The following is a 17,300-nucleotide window of genomic DNA, read 5'->3' on the forward strand; positions in this document are numbered from 1 at the left end:
TGGAAGATGGCAGTTCCGGCCAAAAGTACCAGGCCTGTGTTATTCCTTCTTGTAGTAATCCCCTAGGTGGTCTCCGTGTTGTCTGGCTTACCTCCCCTTCTCTAGCCCATTCTCTACATCCTGAGCAGAACTAGCTCTGTGCAGTGGAAATCACCTTGTTAGCCACTCTTTAAAAATGTCGAGTAGCAGGAACCAGCAGTTAGCGTAATGGCTATGTCGCTGGACTCCCACGTAGTCAACCACGGTTCATGTCCCAGACCCCGTGGCTTAAAATTCATGCTGGGCGCGTGTGTGTGCGTGCCCAAGATCCCAAGAGGAGAATGGAGGAGAAGGGATTGCGGCGTGACCATCCCCCCAGGGGGTGATTTCTCGCTTTCTGTCTCTATGTCTCTGTCTGTCTGGCAAGCGCACGCAAAAAAAAACCTCTCCAAAAAAAAAAAAAAATATATATATATATATATATCAAGTAGCTACCTCTCACATTTAGGATAAAGTTCACCTTTTGTAGTTGCCATAAAGGACCCTTCATTAGACCTGCTTCTGGCCAGCCTTCTAGCCTCATCCACGGCCACACACAAACCATTACGTTTCCCTCCTATTTTTCAATTTATGTCATGTGGTTCACTCTACCCACAGTGCCCTTCTTGTCTCATTTTAGGCTGTTCATCCCTTCACGGTCAAGTTTTCTTTGGGGTAAGTTGGGCAGTCCCAGTCCTGCTCTCTGTCAAGGGCCTCTCTGGTTTCCTGAACCACCCGTATGCTCCCTCTGCTAATGAAGATTTTACTGTGTTGTAAAAGATCTTTTGCCTACTGACTTGTCTGACTGGGCTCCAAATTCCGGTAGTTCTTTAACCTGCCCTCTGCATGACCATTGCCTTAGTTCCTGCCTCAGAGTGGTGTATCCAATGGGGACCATAGCAATGGCTGGAAGAGCAAAAGGAAGAGAACTATACCTCCCATCCCTACCTTTGGGCAGGGAGATTCTTTCCCTCCCCTTTTGTGTGTCATTGCCCTTCCCCCCACCCCTCACTGTGTGATTATCTTGCAGAGAGATTGTTCTTTTTGGTGAAAGCTTAAAGTCATTGGTGTCCCTAGCAGTTCTTATCCCTTTAAGAATCTCCCTAATACAGAGTTGCTGAATGAACTGGGCAGAGGACCCCCTCCCATACCTTGCTCCAAGGCCCAGATTCATCAGTAAGGGAGGTCCGGCACCTTGAGCTTCAGTTAGGATGCCTGATGCCTTCCATCAACTTCCAGGGACCGACTATAAGTTTGGATTGGAATCCACCATCACTGTCTGATATTTGGTTTTCTTCCTGAGCTGCCCTCACTGTGTGGGAGGCCATGACCAGACTTGTAGGGTGCCAAGGGACTGTGATGGGCTGAGAAAAAAAAAATTTTTTTTTAGATAAATTATTTAAAATACTACTTTCAAGTTAGTATAGGGAGATTTTCATAGTTATGTATATAGCTCTGTGCGTGTGTGACCAAAAGAGAGAGAACGTGAAATCTTGGAATATGGCATTTAATCTAAATATTGACCTTTGCCTAGACTTTGTTTATTTGATATGAGGGAACTGCTTTATGGCATGCTGTGGGTAGTGTTTGCTTGAGGCCATGCATTTGGTGTTAGGTTTGTATTTTGTACTCCTCTGTAGCACATTTTTCTGGGAACTCTGGCCTTTTAAATTTTTTCTTTTTTTTTTTCTTTCCCCTCTTTACTTTGAAGAGAATTCTGAATATCCCCTGGTGAGTGTTATTTGCTGATGAACAGGGATGTGTGAAGACTGGGTAGTTGTCATGAGCCCTCTTGACCTCGGTTTAGGTCAACCCTAAACCCGTCATCTTCATTAAGTTCTATGTTCAGGTGCCCTTGTGCAGGGGATCCTTGGCAGGTCTTTGGAGACTCATATCCCTGGACTCACGTCAGCCCCGAGCATGCTGTCATGTATTTCCCAGGGGAGTGGGATGTGCTGTTGTTAACACAGAGACTCGAAGAGAATAAAGATGATTCAGGACCAAGATGGACACAGCAGAGCTCCCAGTTTGACCTCCACTTCTTCTGAAGCTCCTAGAATGGTACTGATGGAACCCACCACTTAATCTCTGTCACCAGCACACCCCTCAGTAGAGTTGGGGTGAGCAGAGCTCAAATACTTTTCTTCTGCTCTCAGTTCTTTTCATTTAAACATGGGTGGCAGTGCATACCCTGGGGAAGGGCCTCACTTTGTATGCCTTTCCACAAATACCTAAAGGCATCCAAAAACTTCCTGTGAGAATCAGTGTCAGCCCTGCTGACAGTCCTGCTTTATGGCCCCTAGAGACAACTTCACATTGCTCCATCCCCATGAACTGGAGGTTCATTTTCTTGCAAGCGCTTATCCTCATGCCTGGCTCTTCAGTCAGAACTCTGGGCTGGCATGGTGATGTCTGAGTGGGAAACATTCCAGATGGTAGAGAATAATTAAAAATGGTGGCAGCAAATCACTGTCTGCTGACTCTTCCCTTCCTGAAGTGCAGACAAGTAAATGAAGGCAAATGTACCTAAGCCCTGCCTGGTCTGGCTACCCTGGGTCTGTGGAGCTCTTGAATATTTCTTTTATTTCCCGAATACCAGGAAATGCCAGAAGTTCCCTGGGGATAATTCTCCCTGGCACTCACTCTTAGTGCTTGCCGACAATTAGTGATTGACTGGTGCAGACACATCTGTAAAGATTAGAATTACCCTTTGTCATTGTGCTCCTTGCCTTATGGAGCCAAAGCATCTTTAAGAACTACAGTGAAAACTACACTGATGTGGGAACCAGCAGTTAGCGTAATGGCTATGTCGCTGGACTCCCACGTAGTCGACCGCGGTTCGCGTTCCGGACTCGGTGGCTTAAAACTCACGCTGGGTGCGTGTGCGTGCGTGCCCAAGATCCCGAGAGGAGAATGTAGGAGAAGGGATTGCGGCATGACCATCCCCCCTGGGGGGTGATTTCTCGCTTTCTGTCTCTATGTCTGTCTCTGTCTGTCTGGCGAGCGCACGCACCCTATAGCGAAAATCTCTCAAAAAAAAAAAAAAAAAAAAAGCTACACTGATGTGTTGGTGAGGTGGTTCCTTTCCTGCAGTGAAGTCTAAAATGTTACCTAATTTTAACTCTCCAAAAACCACTAGCAGCCTCAAATCTACATTCCATAGTCCTTTCTTTTTTCTGTTTTGATTTTTCATTTAATCTGAAGATGATGTTGCTTCTGAACAGGTGGTTTTTGGCCAAAAGGAAAATTATTTCGTCCAGACCGATGTTTGCATTTTACTAATATCCACATGCAACCAGTGATCTGAACTCTGCCACACGATGCAGGAGAATTATGTCTTAAGAAAGTTGATATTCTTTAAAATTATTTTGCATGAGCGATCCTTGATTTTTCTTTAGCTTTTAGCTTCTATGAGGAATGGCTTGAGTATGCTGTGCTGTCCAAATAAGGAGAAAAACTAGCTGGGTGGAGGGGTGTGAAGAAGAGTGAATTACATAATCAAATAATGAACATTACATAAGTATTAGCCCTATCCATGGCTCCTTTTGGGGTGAAGACGAGAGTATGTATATTAAGGCTTCCAGAGAAAGATTGCATTTATTTTATGTAATTTCATGTATTTCATGTAAGGCTACCTGTAGGGCATACATTAGGTCGAGTTCAGTCTCTACAAACATAGCTCGCATAAATGTGCAGTATTCTGGGGCCATTCCTGTAGCGCAGAGGTTAAGCTCTGTGCATAAGGAGCTGGATCCTGCATGGTCAGCTGTAGTTTGAATCCTGGCCCTGGTAGCCTGATAAACATACCTGGCATGTGTGCATGTGTGCCCAAAATCCTGATAGGATGAGGAAATGGAGAAAAGAGGATTGTGGCATGACCATGCTCAATTGGGGAGGAGGGGTACTGCTTTCTCTTTTTCTCTCAGGTGAGCACATGCATCTTCTGGCATAATAAATAAGTTCACAGAAATGCTCTGGGCATTTAAAAAGTTACAAGTAAGTTCTGGATATAAAGGAAGTAGGGAAGGGCTTTCTGTAGGCCACCTCTCTGATTTCTAATAATTAACTTCCCAACTTGGTGGTGTTTCCACTAGCATGGCAAGTTTGAGCTTTATATGTCTTTTTAAAAGCCCAACTTAAAAGATTCTAAAAATTCTTTATATGACTCTTTCTAAATTCCTCTTAATCCAATATAAAGTTCAGACTTTTGGACTGATGCATATTTAAAAAAAAAACTAGTGATATAATTTTATCATGGCTATTCTGATGACAGGTTTTTCTCGTAAATATACAGTGTCGTTTTTATGTCTAATATAAAAGTTAATAGTGAGTCAATTCAGCTTTGTGATCACAGACTTGTAAAGGTCTGTTGTGTGTATGTTTGTTTAGCTTTGCCTGATTCTCATATCAAGGCAGTTTTTCAGGTGAGAAAAACCAGAATCTCTAAAAGCTTCGCTAAAAGCCACACAGAAAACTACTGTCAGACCTCTGCTTCCTGCATTTTAGGCACTTGGCCCTCCCAACCAGCCTCTGGTCATCCAAAACGGAGATTTTCAGAAAGCAAGACTGAAAAGCAGCTCTGTTGTAGCTAGGTCTGAGTTTATTGACCACAGGAGCTGCAAACCAGAGTACATGGTGTCCCGGCCACATGCAGCACACGTGCAGGTGATCAGTGGGCTCAGAGGGCTGTCCTGAAGCAGGAACCTCAGAGTGCATATGCTCCAGGAAATAAAGGCTAAAAGATTCTTTCATAAAAGAAGAAGAAGAAGAAGAAGAAGAAGAAGAAGAAGAAGAAGAAGAAGAAGAAGAAGAAGAAGAAGAAGAAGAAGAAGAAGAAGAAGAAGAAGAAGAAGAAGAAGAAGAAGAAGAAGAAGAAGAAGAAGAAGAAGAAGAAGAAGAAGAAGAAGAAGAAGAAGAAGAAGAAGAAGAAGAAGAAGAAGAAGGATGAAAGAAACTCTTCCTCATTAAAAAAAATAAAAAAGAAGAATGAAATGAAAAAAAGAAGTTCTTCCTCACCATTTGGGCGTAACTCTCTAAAGTTTTCCTGTCTGACTGAAATTTTCCTATTCACTGCTGCAGCAGAAAGATGCAAAATCAGTTTTGGGAAAGCTGCTGGAGACCATTTGGCTTCCTTAGAACAGGCTGAGCTGGGTTGAAGTGCCTCCTTCTCCAGCCTCAAAAGGACTTTGTGGTTGGCTTTATCCTGTGCTTCTAAGGAAGAGAAAACGAGTATCCTCCCTGGCATTTGGGGGACTCCATGTTTCAGCTCCTTGGGTGAGAGCAGCAGTCTTTCTGGGACAGAGTACTTTGGCGCAAGCTGCTTCTGTGAACCTAAGGCCCTCAGATCCTGACCTGCCCTTGGGACTGGGTTGCTCGTGCAGCCCCTGGCAAGTAAGTGCCAGTGTCTGGATATGTCTGCCAGGAAAAAACAGAATCAGCCAACCCGAAGGACTTAAAACCTAAAGGGAAGGGGAACCAGCAGTTAGCGTAATGGCTATGTCGCTGGACTCCCACGTAGTCGACCGCAGTTCGCGTCCTGGACCCAGTGGCTTAAAACTCACGCCGGGCGCGTGTGCGTGCGTGCCCAAGATCCCAAGAGGAGAATGGAGGAGAGGGGATTGTGGTGTGACCATCCCCCCTGGGGGGTGATTTCTTGCTTTCTGTCTCTATGTCTGTCTCTGTCTGTCTGGTGAGCGCATGCACCCTATTGCGAAAATCTCCCCAAAAAAAAAAAAAAAAAAAACCTAAAGGGAAGCAATGAGACTGCTCTCATCACAGTTCATCTCTTTTACCTTTGGGGCCAAAAGAAGGAGAACAGATCAGGGCCGTGCTCAGTGCCTGTGGCTGGAAGGCCAGTGGGTTAATAGACAGACTTTACTTTCTCCCTTTGTCAGACACAGACGATCCCTGGACCTCATCTCCACAGGGTAGAGAAGCAATAGTACACTGATGGCCCTTTGTATCCACAGATTTCACATCTGCAATTCAACCAACCACACACTGAAAATATTTGAAGTCTAGAGGTGGCATGGAGGTTAAGGCAGCTGTACCCCACATGGCCGACTTCACAGTTTGAGTCCAAACGCCTCAGTCTGGTGTGCATGTATGCCCAAAAATCCCAAGAGGAGAATGGAGGAAAACAGATTGTGGTGTGGCCATCCCCTGGGGGGTGATTTCTCACTTTCTATTTCTGTCTCTGGCCAGAGCACGTACCCTATAGTAAATGGAAAAAAAAAAGAAAAGAAAAGAAAAAAATACAAGATATTAGAAAGATGAAACTTGAGTTCATCTGTACTGAACATGTGCAGACTTTTAAATTTTTTTTTTGGTCATTCCCTAAACACTATAGTCTAACAACTGTTTACATAGCATTTACATTGTTTTAGGCATTATAGTAGTCTAGAGATTATTTAAACTATCCGGGAGGCTACGTGTAAGTTATCTCAAATACTACACCATTGTCTATGAGGGATTTGCGCATTGTGGATTTTGGTATGCATTGGGGCGTTCTGGAACTGATCCCCATGGATACCAAGGGCTGACTGTTTGGGAAGTCCTCTCAGCAAGTTGTCAGTTTAAGGCTGTGTTTTTGGCATTGACACATAAGTGAATTCAGGAAAAGATAGCCTTTTAGAACAGAGAGTGGGGTGGAGCTTGAAAGACATTCTCTAACCATTCATTGGCCTTATTCTTTTCAGGCTTATCCATTAAATGGAGCCATATTGGGATCTACCTTATAGAGTCACTGGAGAGATCGTTTATGTAAAGCCTTTTGGACATGTCTGGCACTGAGTGAGCACTCAATAACATTAACTGTCGTTGTTGTTACTGTTTTTAATGGACGAGGGGACCAGGACCCAGAGAGATGAAATACCTTTGCCCAAGATTACCCAGCTGGCCTAGCGTGGACTGGGATCTGGAATCCACATGTGCTATGCTTGGCTGGAAGGCAGCTGGTCCACCGGCATCCTTGGTTCTTGTTGCCACCAGGAGCTCTCAGGTTCATGTGTCCCTAACAGAGCATGGCATGTGGAACAGTTTTGGTTTTGTTACGGCTACACGAGCATGCTCAACATCCCTGCTTTTGTGTTTGATGCCCTGTTTTAGTTAAAAATTTAATGAAGCTGTGTGTGTGTGTGGTGTGTGCATGAGAGAGAACGAGATGTGACCCTCTTACATAATTTAGTGTTCTCCTTTCACATTAATGTATTAGCACGCTGTCACTTTTAACCTTTCACCCACTGAGCTTGGCATTTAAAATGCTATTAAACTCAATAATGTTTCCTATAAACAGTCTTAGAGGGATGAGAAATAATTGGAATGACATTTTTAATAGGCTCCTGTTTCTCAGCCCTCTGTGCTACACAGACCCAACCAGTGCTCTGCAGAGAGGGGCTTGTTAGTTGTTTTGTCCCTGTTCTGGGGTCAGAAAAGGGTTATGGAGTAAGATTTTGGGGCGGGGGGGGGGAGGCAAAGGACCTTTTAAAATACAGAGAGTGATTTTTTTCTTGAAGTAGTAGGATTGCTCTTTTTGACTATTTATTTATATATTTATTTATTTATTTTAAGCTAATGTAGCAAATCTAGTAGCTGATCACACCTTCCTCCTTCAGATGACTGGGCAAAAGTTTAAAGACGAATATCTGGCTACCTTTAGTCAATGAGTAGGACTTTGTGGATCAGCCTCATCCCTTCCTCCTTTTTTGTTAGAGAAATTTTTGCTGTAGGGCATATAGGGTGTGTGTACTCACCAGAGAAGCAGAGAGAGACAGAGAGACAGAAAGCAAGAAATCATCCCTCCCACCCCTGGGGAGGATGGCCACGCCACAATCCCTTCTCCTCCATTTTGAGCATACATGTACACGTGCCTGGCATTCATTTTAAGCCAATGGTTCTGGGAATTGAACTGTGGTTTACTAGGTGGGAGTCCAGCAACGTAACCATTATGCCACCTGCTGGTCCCCTTTCTTCTTTCCTTCTTTTTTGCCTTCTCTATTTGTGTTTTGTGCGTGTGTGTTTTGGTTTTTGTTCTCTCTTTCCATTTTCTGTTACCATCCAATTATATGTGCCATATTGTGTATATTCTAAATTTGTTTTGGGAACAAGTTGATTTGTTTGTTTGTTTGTTTGTTTTAAATCAATGGGGGGCAACCAGTATCATAGTGGTGAAGGCTGCTGGGTCCCACATGGTTGGCTGTGTAGTTCGAGTCCTAGACCTGATGGCTTGAGAAACACACTGGGCACATATATGTGTGTGCCCAAAATCCTGAAAGGAAAATGGAGGAGAAGGTATTGTGGGCCATCCCTCTACTTTTTTTCGCTTTTCTTTCTCTCTCACTCTCTTTCTCTTTTTCTCTTTTTAATGGCAGATTAAAAAAATAAATTAAAGTTGAGTGTTGCCTTTAGTCGTAAGGTCTCTAGAAGACACTTTACCTCTCTGTGCCCCAGGTTAGCTTCTTCATCTATAAAATGGGGAAACTGATGCCATCTTGCAGAGATATGGCAGAGCTCTTGCAGAGTGGGAGCAAATGTGGCTGCTTACAAAGATGCATGTTTAGAATCTTTCTGCTGCTGATACCAGACTGGCAGGGGTGGAAAAATACTGGAATCTGGTGTTTTTGCCTTAATCGAGGTCCTATATCCTATACTCTCTGAGCCATGCTCAGGAAAACGTGTGTGAAGTGTTCATTGTGGTTACTAAATATGGCAGCTATTTGCAACATGAATTCATCAAATATGTATTTCTGAAATACCTACTGTGTGTACAGTACCAACCCAGGAGAGAGAGGACGTGCATGGGAGAGAGTATAAACGTGGGTATAGAGAGATAAACCAGCAATGCACTCAGCTGTCTGATTCTCAGACGCAGAACTGAGGATCAGGTGGGTACGTGTACCTAATCCCTGTGCTCACTTAACAAGTGTTTATTGAGTGCTGCTCTGTTCTTAGCAGTTTGTTGGAGGCTGTGGATTAAAGATAATCAAGGCAAAGATCCCCACTTTCCGAGAATTTATATGCCCGTGAAGGAGGAGAACAGTTTAAAAATAATGAAGATAAACCTCTTTGAGATTGAAACTTGCCATGGATGAAATTCTGTGGTGTGTAACTTATACCTTAATAAAACTGCTAAAAAAGAAGACCTCCTGGCACTCATGGAGCTGACATTTGGAATACATTCTGTCCTGGTTACTCCTGGATTTTGTTTTTGGGTGTTTGCTCACTTGCTAAAGTTTATTTGTGACCCTGAAATCAATATTCTATTTTCGTGGTCATTCATAGACATGCACAGAGTGGCAAAAACTTAGAGTCACCCAGTACACACTTTCCGGCCGAGGTCGAGCAAGGTGAAGCTCTGCCGCCTTTCCTCAGTCTCATCCTATAAACTAGCGTCCTTTTCAGCAGCTGTTTAGTGCCACGTTTTCCACATGTGGGGGCTTTCTTCAGGTGGTCTCTCTGTTTCGAACGGCCCCCAGCTGTAGTGCTGCAGTGTTGGCTGGTGTTGCTAAGCTAAAAGAAGGTGCAATGTGCTTTATGGAGAAAATATATGTACTGGATAAGCTTTGTTCAAGTGTGCGTGACGGTGCTATTGGTTGTTGGTTTATTGTTAGAATCAATGGTGTATGTTAAATAAGGTTTCTTTAAACAGAATACTCATAAAACAAAGTTATGTATCAATCTGTTGATGAAAACATGACCAGAGGCTTATAGGAACTGAACTCTGTGTTTCTCCTAGGAGCAGTGTTTCAGTATTCGCTAACTCACTGTTTGCAGTAACTTCACAGAACTTAGCTACTGCAAATAACAAGCCTTGACTGTATATGCAGGGGAAGGGCAAGAATATGAAGAGCCCATACACCAGGGTCTTTATTTTCTTTTTTTTTTTTCTTTTTGGGAGAGATTTTCGCTATAGGGCGCGTGTGCTCGCCAGACAGACAGAAAGAGACATAGAGACAGAAAGCGAGAAATCACCCCCCAGGGGGGATGGTCACGCGGCAATCCCTTCCCTCCATTCTCCTCTCGGGATCTTGGGTACATACGCACACATGAAAACATGACCAGAGGCTTATAGGAACTGAACTCTGTGTTTCTCCTAGGAGCAGTGTTTCAGTATTCGCTAACTCACTGTTTGCAGTAACTTCACAGAACTTAGCTACTGCAAATAACAAGCCTTGACTGTATATGCAGGGGAAGGGCAAGAATATGAAGAGCCCATACACCAGGGTCTTTATTTTCTTTTTTTTTTTTCTTTTTGGGAGAGATTTTCGCTATAGGGCGCGTGTGCTCGCCAGACAGACAGAAAGAGACATAGAGACAGAAAGCGAGAAATCACCCCCCAGGGGGGATGGTCACGCGGCAATCCCTTCCCTCCATTCTCCTCTCGGGATCTTGGGTACATACGCACACATGCCCAGTGGGTCTTTATTTTCTAAGAAAATGTAATAGTTCTCAGACTTGTCTGCAAGTTGGAATGTTCTGGAGAGCTTGATGAAATGCCAATACCCCAAAGGTCTGGTTTAATTGCCTGGAGAGTAGCCCAGGCACAAGAGATTTGAAAAGTTCCTCCAGAGATTCTAATGTATAGCCAGGGTTGAACTCTGATCAGTACTTCCTCCAAGATCTAAAGTGTAGGAGATGGTGTTTGACTGGTTGGGCTCCATCCTGGGGAGAAGTCTGTTCCCGTTCTTCCAGGAGTAGGGTGGTCACCACAAGGGACCTCCATATACCTGCCCAAACACGGTTGGGGAGAGTGTTTCCCTTGGGTGTTTTCCAGGTGCCATAAGGAAAAGGGAGTAGATGCCAGATAGCCACTCAGAGGCCCACTCTACCCCATGGTCCTGAAAGACAAGTGCATTTCCCAAGTGAAATCAAGTGAGAGATTTCTGTGGAGAGTGTTTGGTAAATGTGAGGAAATCTCAGAAAGTTCATAGAATAATGGAATGAAAGTCCGAGTTTATTTTGTAAAAAAGTTACAAATCCATGCATTTTTTTTGTAACATAAATATACAATTCTATGACCTTTTTGAAGACCACTCGTGTTTTCTTTGCTTACATTTCTCATCTCTCTTCCCTTCATTCCACTTCCTCCATTACCTCTGATCTTCTCTTGGAGGGATTTTGATCTGAGAAGACACGGTTTATCTTCTCACGAGTCATAGCAGGCAATATGGGGAGTTAGGTGGTTGGGCCAAGGATGACACTGTGAGTGGAGTTCAGAGAGGGAGAGCTGCTGGGGCAGGAGGGGCTTTGTGGTGGAGCTGGGTCCAGTGGTTTAGCAGTTGGACAGGTCTCAAGGCGAAGGCTCTTGGGGACAGAAAACAGCCTGAGTGATGCCTCTAGAGGTGGCTCTCATAGGGTGGGGACAAGTACAGTCGCCTCTTTATTTTTAATCATATTCAGTGAGCAGTTACTGAGCACTGCTGTATCTATGTAGTTTAGTTGCTTGACTCAGCAGATGTGGAAGGATGAGAGCACAGAGGAAGAATGAGAGCACAGTCCCTTTCTGCACAGAGGTGACAGCCTAATGAAAACGCCGAACAAATATGTGGAATGAGAATACAGAGGGGGATAGTGCAGCATGCTTCCGGTGAGGGAGAGATCACATCCTGTGCGCTGTCGGGGAAGGCTTCATGGAGCAGGGTACTGTTGAGCTGGGTTGAGAAGGATGAGGAGATTCTAGTCAACAGAACTTGGTGTGTTGGAGGGTATAGGAGAAGTAGGATACAAAACGCTGGATCAGCAGGTGGCATGGTGGTTAAGGCACCAGATCCCATATGACCGACTGCAGTTTGAGGCCCAGACCTGGCAGCTTGAAAAACATGCCAGATATAATATGTGTGTGCATGCCCAAAATCCCAATCAGGAGAATGGAGGAGAAGGGATTGTGGAGTGATCTTCCCCCCGGGGGGTGGGGGTTGGGGGAAATTTCTCACTTTCTTTCTCTTTCTTTCTGATGAGTGAATGTGCCCTATAGCAAAAAAAAAAAAAAAAAAAAAGAGTAAAGAGAAAAGAAAAAAGGGTCTAAAACCTCCAAAGGAAGTAGCAAGTAAAACATTTTGACTGGAACCAAGCCTGACTGTTGTCAAAAAAGGGGCGGGGGTAGGAATTGGATTAGAAGGTAGGTTGGAAACACTAGAAACAGTCTTGAGGGCCAGAGTAATAGGTTCTAGGGTGGCTTGGTCATTACATGAGCTGATTCCACATGGCTGACTGCATGGTTTGAGTCCAGGACCTGGCAGCTTGCAAAACACACTGGGTGTATGTGTGTATATGCCCAAAATCTTAAAAGGAGGGAGAAACAGGAGAAGAGATTGTGACATGACCATTGACCAAGGGGGTGCTTTCTCATCTTCTCTCCCTCTCTTTCTCCAAGTGAGTGCATGTGCCCTCTGACAAAATTTTAAAAATAAATAATGGAAGGGACTGGATGGTAGACGAAGGACTGGCGTGTCAGGAGTCAAGTGACATAGGGAATCTGAAACTGCACACACTGTTCTCTCATTTCTTTGGTCACAACCTGGTGTATTTGTGTGCGCACACACATAGGCCTCTTTCAAACTTCTGAGTATAGAGGAGGATGGGTAATACGTTAATGATGAAGTGTCTCTGGAAAAGGCCTGGTTCTGGGCCTGCTCACCTGGCGTATCTCAGAACAGAATGGGTAGTACATCGGGAGCATCCGGGAGCTTTCAACCATGCTAACAGCCCAGCCAGCTTCACCCTAGTCTGTAGTAGCCATGCCAGTGCAGGTATTACAGATAGCCCTGAATTTATGGCAAGGTTCGGGGTCTAAGATTGACTGCTTGTGGTAATACCACTGGCAAATGGCAGAGTCAGCATTGAACTCAGGCAGTCAGTTCTTGGGTTCAAGCCTCAAATCTCCACATTTCATAATTTCTCCTCCTGGCTAAACTGTCACAGTCCTGATTTAGCCATTAGTGATCAGGTGGCAACCAGAGGTTGTTTTTTGTTTGTTTGTTTGTTTGTTTTTCACAGCACAACTAGGATTTTAAAGATAGCTTTTGAAATAAACAAACTAGCGGTGTGGGTGTAGGGTAGGGTAGATGTGAAATTAGCAGCTGGATTTCTCTGTTTCTGAAGCTCAGGTTGAGACTTTCGAGTCTGCTGTCCAATGTGCAGGAACCTGAAGTGCTGGGTGCACCCCAGCCTGGTCTTAAGCTCCTTGAAGGCCATGACCTCACTGTCTCCTAGTTTCCTGTTCCACAGTGCTGGTTGCATAGACCGAGTTTGATAAATGCATAAATGAAGGAAGAAATGAACAGCAGACACATCGGTAGCCTTTGCTGGTGCGTGCTCAGCCTGCTGGGCAGTGTGTTTCATTCTGTCTGCAGTGAGTACAAGTTAGGGACCACCTGGGGCCTCGGATTTTGTTTTAGGGAAGGTATCAGGAGGGATGTCATTTAAGAAAAGTGGAACAGAAACTGGTTCTAACTGTGCATTGGGTAAAGCTCTTCATTAGTGAGATTTGTGGGACTGCGGTATAAAAGAAATGGGCCCTGGGGACTGGTAGGAGGCTCTACATGCTTTTTTTGTTTTGATGTGGCCAAGAAGTTAAACTGGAACCTTTTTCCTTTGTTTTACAGGTCACAGCCAAGACTGCCTTCCTATTTATTTTACCTCAGTATAATGTTAGCGTGCCTTCCGCAGGTAAGAGGAGCACTGGTCTCAATCTTCCCCTAGTCCTGTCAACCCTGAAGGATTCCCCCCATGCATGTGTAACCTTCTTAGATATCCAGCTTGGCCTCCAGCATCCCTCCACTGTCGAGATAGCAAATACAGATAGCAGCCAGAAGCTTCCCTCTGTCCTCCAGCTGTGGCCATCCAGAGAAAGGTGCTGCACCGTGAGGTGCTCTGTGTGGGGGTCTCTGCTATCTTCCCTGAAGCATGTAGTGTTGACTTCTAAGGAGGCAGGCGTGACATGACTGTTGACCCACCCTCAAGAGCATCGCTTCCTTTTTAAAATTTCCAACGAGGAGGGTGAACAGCGTATTGCGTTTTGATGGTGCCTGGAAACATGGTTGAGGGGCAGTTGTATTGCATTGGGGTCAAGGAGTAAACCCCAGGCCCAGACCTGCATCTTGACATGACACTGTTGTGAGGCCCACTGAGTGGAGCTGCTGCCTGGTGAGCTGGCGTGTGGTCACAGAGTGTTTCCAAGAGCTCGCAGGGAGCCTCGCTAGCACAAGTTGTTTGCAGTCCATCCTGGGACTACAAGTCAAGGAGCAGGAAGGTGAGGCATATAATGAGTCACTGGGGAGAGGATCCATCAAAAGAGGTAGCTGTTGGTTGCTTCCAACCAGTTTTCATACAGGGTAAACCCAGCGTGGCTCAGAGCTTCCATTTTCCCCTCAAGTGAATTGGAAGAGATTTCCCTTTGGGTCAAAATATCCTGATTTTTAGATGTTGGTAACTAATTTAGAAATTTCTTGGGCTGGTTCTATGGCCAGGTGATTAAGGCAGTGGGATCCCACATGGCCAACCATATGGTTTGAGTCCCAGGCCCAGTAGCTTGAGAAACACATCAGGCACATATGCATGCATGACCAAAATTGTAAAAGGAGGGAGAAGTGAAGGAGAAAGGATGGCAGCATGACCATTTCTATGGGGAGGCGCTTTCTCTTCTCCCTTCTTCTCTCTGTCTTGGGAGCACACACACCCTCTAGCAAAAATAAAAATAAAAAAAAAAAAAGAAACTTTGCAATCACTGTGCAGGCCAGCATTGTGTGGGTCCAACCAGTACATCTATAGTGCAGGTCTAGCCCTCAGGCCATGGGTCTGTAGGCTTGCAGTTCTTGGGTCCCATCACTAGGAACCAGGTACCTCTATGTTCTCAGTAACTAAGGCCTGGGTACTCTCTGGATGAGCAAAGTGAGAAACTTTGTTTGCTGACTCTAGTTCTATCCATTTCATTCTGTAGTAGAAAGGTGAAGTGTCTTGACTTCAAGGTGAGAGTCTTTTCTTTTTCTGTCTCCACCACTACTAAGGGATCCTAGGGCAAATCTCTGGGCCTGTGGCCATGATCCTTCCTGGACCCACCTGTCCCCTGAAGTCACTATGGCCAGGCTCTTGTGGATACCATGTTTCTGGAGCAGCCAACTAACAGTTTCTCCATCTGAGTCAAACGGAGGGACACTGTCAAAAGAGGAAGAAAATACCTTGTCATCCAAGAAGACTAGAGAGTGTCTCTCTGCCATCAGTGCCCCAGGAAAACCATGGCCAGCACGGGTTGTTAGGGTACGGCAAAATGCCTGTGCATCCAGTGGCATACAGCAGTGCTGGTGGGCACAGTGGATTGTGTTGCTCTGCGCAAGGGCCCGAGGTCCGATTCAGGTGCATGTTGTCCAATCTCTTGAAAATCCAAGGACTGTGGGTTATCATTAAACTGATTAACATTGGAAATCCTAAAATCTGAGATAATTAGAACCAGCTGTACTGAGGGTATACTGATATTTTTTCAGGTTTTTTTTGAATTGTGGTAAAACATTCATAACATACAATTTACCATCTTAATCCTTTTTAAGTGTGCTATTTAGTAGCATTAAGTATACTCACATTGTTGTCTTACCATCACTACCACCCATCTCTAGAACTCTTTGTCTTGCAGAACTGAAACTCTGCACCCCTCAAACACCAGCTCCCCATTCACCCCTCCCTCAAGACCCTGACAACCAGCATTGTACTTTCTGTCTCTGAAACTGACTACTCTCAGTATCTTATAAAAGTGTGAAATCATATAGTTTATATCCTTTTGTGATTGGTTAATTAATTTATTTTTTGGAGCGTTTTTTTTTTTTTTAATGAATAAACTTTTATAGCAGGCTAGTGCAAAGGGGACCTCCAAAAGCACTCAAAAAGGCTAGTTTAACTTGCTTACCAGGAAGCAATGTGTAATTATTAATAATCGTTTCCACACATTAAAAAAAAAAAAAATGGAACTTGGGGAACCAGCAGTTAGCATAATGGCTATGTCGCTGGACTCCCATGTAGTCGGCCGCGGTTTGCGTCCTGGACCCAGTGGCTTAAAACTCACGGTGGGCCCATGTACGTGCGTGCCCAAGATCCCAAGAAGAGAATGGAGGAGAAGGGATTGCAGCGTGACCATCCTCCCTGGAGGGTGATTTCTCGCTTTCTGTCTCTATGTCTCTCTCTGTCTGTCTGGTGAGCGCACACGCCCTATAGCGAAAACCTCTCCAAAAAAAAGAAAAAAAAAATGGAACTCTCAGAAATAAGAAAAAAAATGGAACTCTTATTGCCAATTGCTACTTTTCTATGGCTATATTTGCTGAAGAGGATTTCAGGAAAGTAAATCACTCAACTATTTTTCTAATATATTTTCCATGTGTTTGTCTCATTTTAAGGTTTTCTTGCTATAAGCATTTTTATAGCATGTTATAGATTCATGAATATCACATAGAAATCTTTGAGAGTTTGCTGATATAAGGCTTGATTTCAAAAGTATGATCTTTGAATTTCTTTTAGTATAATATAAAGATTTCTAATGTTTTTACTCTAAAAATTGAATTTCTAATTCAGTAGTCTCTCATCTAAAATATTTACAGAAATATTCTTAATATTGCATAGGTTGAATTATATGTTCATACATTCATTATAAATATTCTGTGATTGAGTGGATACAAAATAATAAAGATTATTCAACCTAGCTCGCTTAGCTATATGTGAAATGAGTAAAAATTATTTGTTACTTAAAAAAAAATCGTGTTTCTTCTCTGACAGTATCTATCTCATATTTTTAATGTCTTATTTAAATTTATTTATTTGTATTCATTCACTGTACATCATTACAGCATACAAAATGAGATTTTCTATCCAGAGTACACTGTATATTGTCTTGATCAAGCACATCAACATACATGTTATTGTCAACAAATAATTTTCCATTTCTTGTTTTCTGTATGTTTTGCTTTTTTTTCCCCCCATCCTTGATTCCCTATCTCTTACCCTCTGCCATCTCCCACTCTCTTCCCACACTGTCTCTGGTATCTAAGTTTACTTTCTATACTGTTTTCCCCCCATTTTTTATTGAATTACTAAAGATCTTAATTAATCTAAATATTTTCATAGCAAACACAGCTGATATATACATTTCCATGAACATGAGTCTAACTTTAGGCATCCTATAAAGTAGCACCTAGCTGGGGCTATATATCTTACTGTGGTCATTGAATGGATTTTTTTTTCCTGAAACTTTTTTTTTTTGTAACTTAATTTACATTCTTTCCTTAAGCATCATCCCAGCATACAAA

At 43.6% G+C, this 17,300-nt stretch overlaps 1 protein-coding gene across 2 annotated transcripts in view; it reads left to right on the forward strand.

Annotated features, from left to right (window-relative positions):
- Window positions 1–17,300, forward strand: part of TRAM2 (translocation associated membrane protein 2) — a 94,671-nt gene that overhangs the window by 34,270 nt on the left and 43,101 nt on the right. Inside the window, exons 2-3 of one of the 2 annotated variants that reach the window (XM_006170436.2) lie at window positions 659–693; window positions 13,620–13,683. In XM_006170436.2, the coding sequence (XP_006170498.2) occupies window positions 659–693; window positions 13,620–13,683 (99 nt within the window). The remainder of the gene's footprint in view (window positions 1–658; window positions 694–13,619; window positions 13,684–17,300) is intronic. The other variant, XM_006170435.2, reaches the window with a different exon arrangement.

The sequence above is a fragment of the Tupaia chinensis genome, unplaced genomic scaffold, assembly GCF_000334495.1.
Source record: "Tupaia chinensis unplaced genomic scaffold, TupChi_1.0 Scaffold148470_1, whole genome shotgun sequence".
Lineage (NCBI taxonomy): Eukaryota > Metazoa > Chordata > Mammalia > Scandentia > Tupaiidae > Tupaia > Tupaia belangeri.